Source organism: Aphanomyces astaci (genome assembly GCF_000520075.1).
Source record: "Aphanomyces astaci strain APO3 unplaced genomic scaffold supercont1.517, whole genome shotgun sequence".
Lineage (NCBI taxonomy): Eukaryota > Oomycota > Saprolegniomycetes > Saprolegniales > Verrucalvaceae > Aphanomyces > Aphanomyces astaci.
Genome location: NW_009798780.1, coordinates 1 through 2,717, shown reverse-complemented (window position 1 = coordinate 2,717; position 2,717 = coordinate 1). Strand labels below are relative to the sequence as shown.

Here is a 2,717-nt window from a genome sequence, read left to right as displayed (position 1 = left end):
AAATGGAATAAAATGTACGCAATGACAAATCATCAGCGCAAAGACTCAGTTATTTACTATTTCACGAGGTGGTAAACTAAAATCAAGCAATTCGGAAACTAGGACCGAACATTAATAACAAAAAATACTTTTTATTTATACTTGATGTGTTTACATACAATAAGCAAGTAATTATATTCGCGTCATCAAAAACTCAACGACGGCGATTCACAGAAGGTGACGTGAAGACTACGCGATCAGCACGTGCTGCACTGGCAGCAAGTCTTTCCGCTCGGCTCTGCACGTAGTGACGTTGAGCTGCAGCGCGCTGTGTCGTGTTCTCCACCGCCATACGCTTGTACCGCACCATTACAGCTCGGTAGCTGTTGTGGTCTTCCAATCTCAATGGCATCAGCGAGGCATGGAAGTTGGCCAGCGAGAATTTAAGTCGCTGGATGTCATCATACAGCTTCTCACCCCAAACGAACGTTGCATAGGACACCTTCCACAACATGCTGACGCGGCCGAAGAAGTTCTCAATAATAACGCAATCCAAAAATACCTCCTTGTTCCGGTCAAGGTCATGCCTGTCCAGCGCGCCACCGGAAGGTTTCTTCTTCGGGTGTATAGCACGCAACGAAGCCGCAAGGCCGATGTACCCTTTGTCCACACGAATTTGGATGGTCACGAAAGGGCTTGTCGTTGTCGTTGATCATGGACTCACTTGCTTCCTTAGAGAGGAATCGTTGGTGTTCGTCAAGGCGGTTGCGGATCAACGTCAAATCGGCCACAGCGCCCGGCACATGAGGGGTTATATCGACAAGACGACCGTCAGGTGAGACAGGCGCTTCTATTTTCAGACCTTACAGCTCATATTTGGCGCTGAAATAGTGCTTCTGCTCCCCAAACCTTCCAGATGGTCGGTGGGAAGGCTGAAACTTGACGTCCGTCGCGTACAACGCGTACGGGTAGTGCATAAACTTCCGGCCCAGGCTCATTATCTCGGCATTGTCACGAACGTGTCGTACAGGATCGGTGAGCACAATTCCACAACTTTGACGACGATCTTCTCCAACCTTGGCGCTTTCAGGTTGAAATCGACGGCATGCTTCTCCCAGGACTGGTAGTGATTGGGAACAGTCAGGGTAACATAGAGGGCATCCTTGGGCGTCAACTTGGACTTTCTTCCTCGATCTTCAAACCACTTCGATTTCATTGCACGCTCCACATTGGCCCAGATGATGTCGAATTCGCTTGGAGTGAAGTTTGTCAGCACGCGGAACGCTTCATCGCCAGCCTCTTCAATGACTTTGTCCATAATTAATGGGTTGTTGGCATCTTGGACGTCGTTGTCTTCGTCGGCTGCTTCGCCGTACTCAACCAGACTTTGTTGGAGATGCAGTCTATCCGACGCTGCTGGTCTTGCAGTCGTTCAAGCATTGACGTGACGCGCATGGCAAGACACTGAGTGGTGTTGTGTATTACAAGTTATTCGTGCTGGGGACTTGCAAGACGAATGGATAGGACTTGATATTTTGGCGCTAAATCGTGTCGACCAATTAGAGCGCGTCCTAATCGCAGACGGAGATATACCTCTATATTTGCATCTTTGATCATGAACCTCATCTACTGATCAATAGATTGACGAATTACGAGGTTTCTCGATCTCTGCCGTAGTTATCGATCATTTACTAAAACATAGGGTTACAGTTAATTACGAAGACAGGATTTTTGATCAGCAAACATATTGTATTTTGTATACCACTAAATATATCCAATACATCTACTATTTCATCAGTACCTAATTTACTGGTTCAGTGGCCTGCTGTACAGCTCGTACAATCAAAGGCAACAAATAGTGATCGCAGAAATGTGACGAGCCATGTCGATGTAGGTGTGGGGAAAGCCGCCTGAGTTATAATTATCATGGTCACCCGACGGTGAAAATGTACAAATGCAACCGTCGGAAAAGCTCCATCATTGTCTCAAGTGTAAACTTGGATCCGTTTAGCATCATCACTTCCAAACCATCCCAGTTGTCCACAGACCAATATGAACCGCCCGTTGTTGTTTGCCCTTCTCTTGACGGCTATCTTCGCCACCACCACCACCGCGTTGAAGTGGTGCAACACGACCAAAGTCGTTAACTGGATGAACTCGTGTGACAAACTCGGAAGCAACGACGAAAAGTGCAAGAACAGGGCCTGCCACAGCGCTTTGCACTACATCGTGGATAAGATTGTCCGCGATTGTTATGTGCAATCTGGCATGGGGCCGGCATCTGATCTGGACAAGTACATCGTCCTGAGTAACTACTGCCACAATCAACCCCCCGCGCCCAAGCCCGTCCGTACCACCACCACGCCTGTGCCAACCACCACCACTGTAGCCCCCACGACGGTGGTGCCTACGATCGCCCCAACTTCGACACCTGTGGCCTGCGGAACCGTAGAATAAACTCAGCTTGTCGCATGTTCAATTGTTGTGACGGTCATAGGGGTTAGACGCACAGAAGTTACGAAGGTCCGGAGGTTCGGACTTCAGGACCGGATACTCTCGGCTTGGCCAAGAAGAACACAGCAAGAAAGGAGTAGATCCAATGTTAGGCAAATGTAAAAGTGACCTATCTAAAAGCTAGCTAAAGCTGACGACCTTTGGGGAAAGGTCCTGTAGAATAAAAGGCAAGACGGTCAAATTCGAAGGTAGTCGGCCCGTCGAATAATATACCTTTGCGATGG

General features: G+C 48.3%; 2 protein-coding genes across 2 annotated transcripts; one reads left to right on the top strand and one right to left on the bottom strand.

Moving 5' to 3' along the window:
• Window positions 1-228: 228 nt before the first annotated feature.
• H257_19359 (hypothetical protein) lies at window positions 229-1,434 on the bottom strand (the record flags this gene model as incomplete). The annotated part of the gene is made up of 7 exons (XM_009848505.1): window positions 229-297; window positions 353-481; window positions 542-639; window positions 704-829; window positions 889-917; window positions 999-1,341; window positions 1,392-1,434. 7 exons carry the CDS (start codon window positions 1,432-1,434, stop codon window positions 229-231), a joined length of 837 nt encoding a protein of 278 aa, XP_009846807.1.
• A 524-nt stretch (window positions 1,435-1,958) lies between these two features.
• Window positions 1,959-2,436, top strand: H257_19358 (hypothetical protein; the record flags this gene model as incomplete). The annotated part of the gene is made up of 1 exon (XM_009848504.1): window positions 1,959-2,436. Exon 1 carries the CDS (start codon window positions 2,032-2,034, stop codon window positions 2,434-2,436), a length of 405 nt encoding a protein of 134 aa, XP_009846806.1. The 5' UTR covers window positions 1,959-2,031.
• Between the last annotated feature and the right edge of the window lie 281 nt (window positions 2,437-2,717).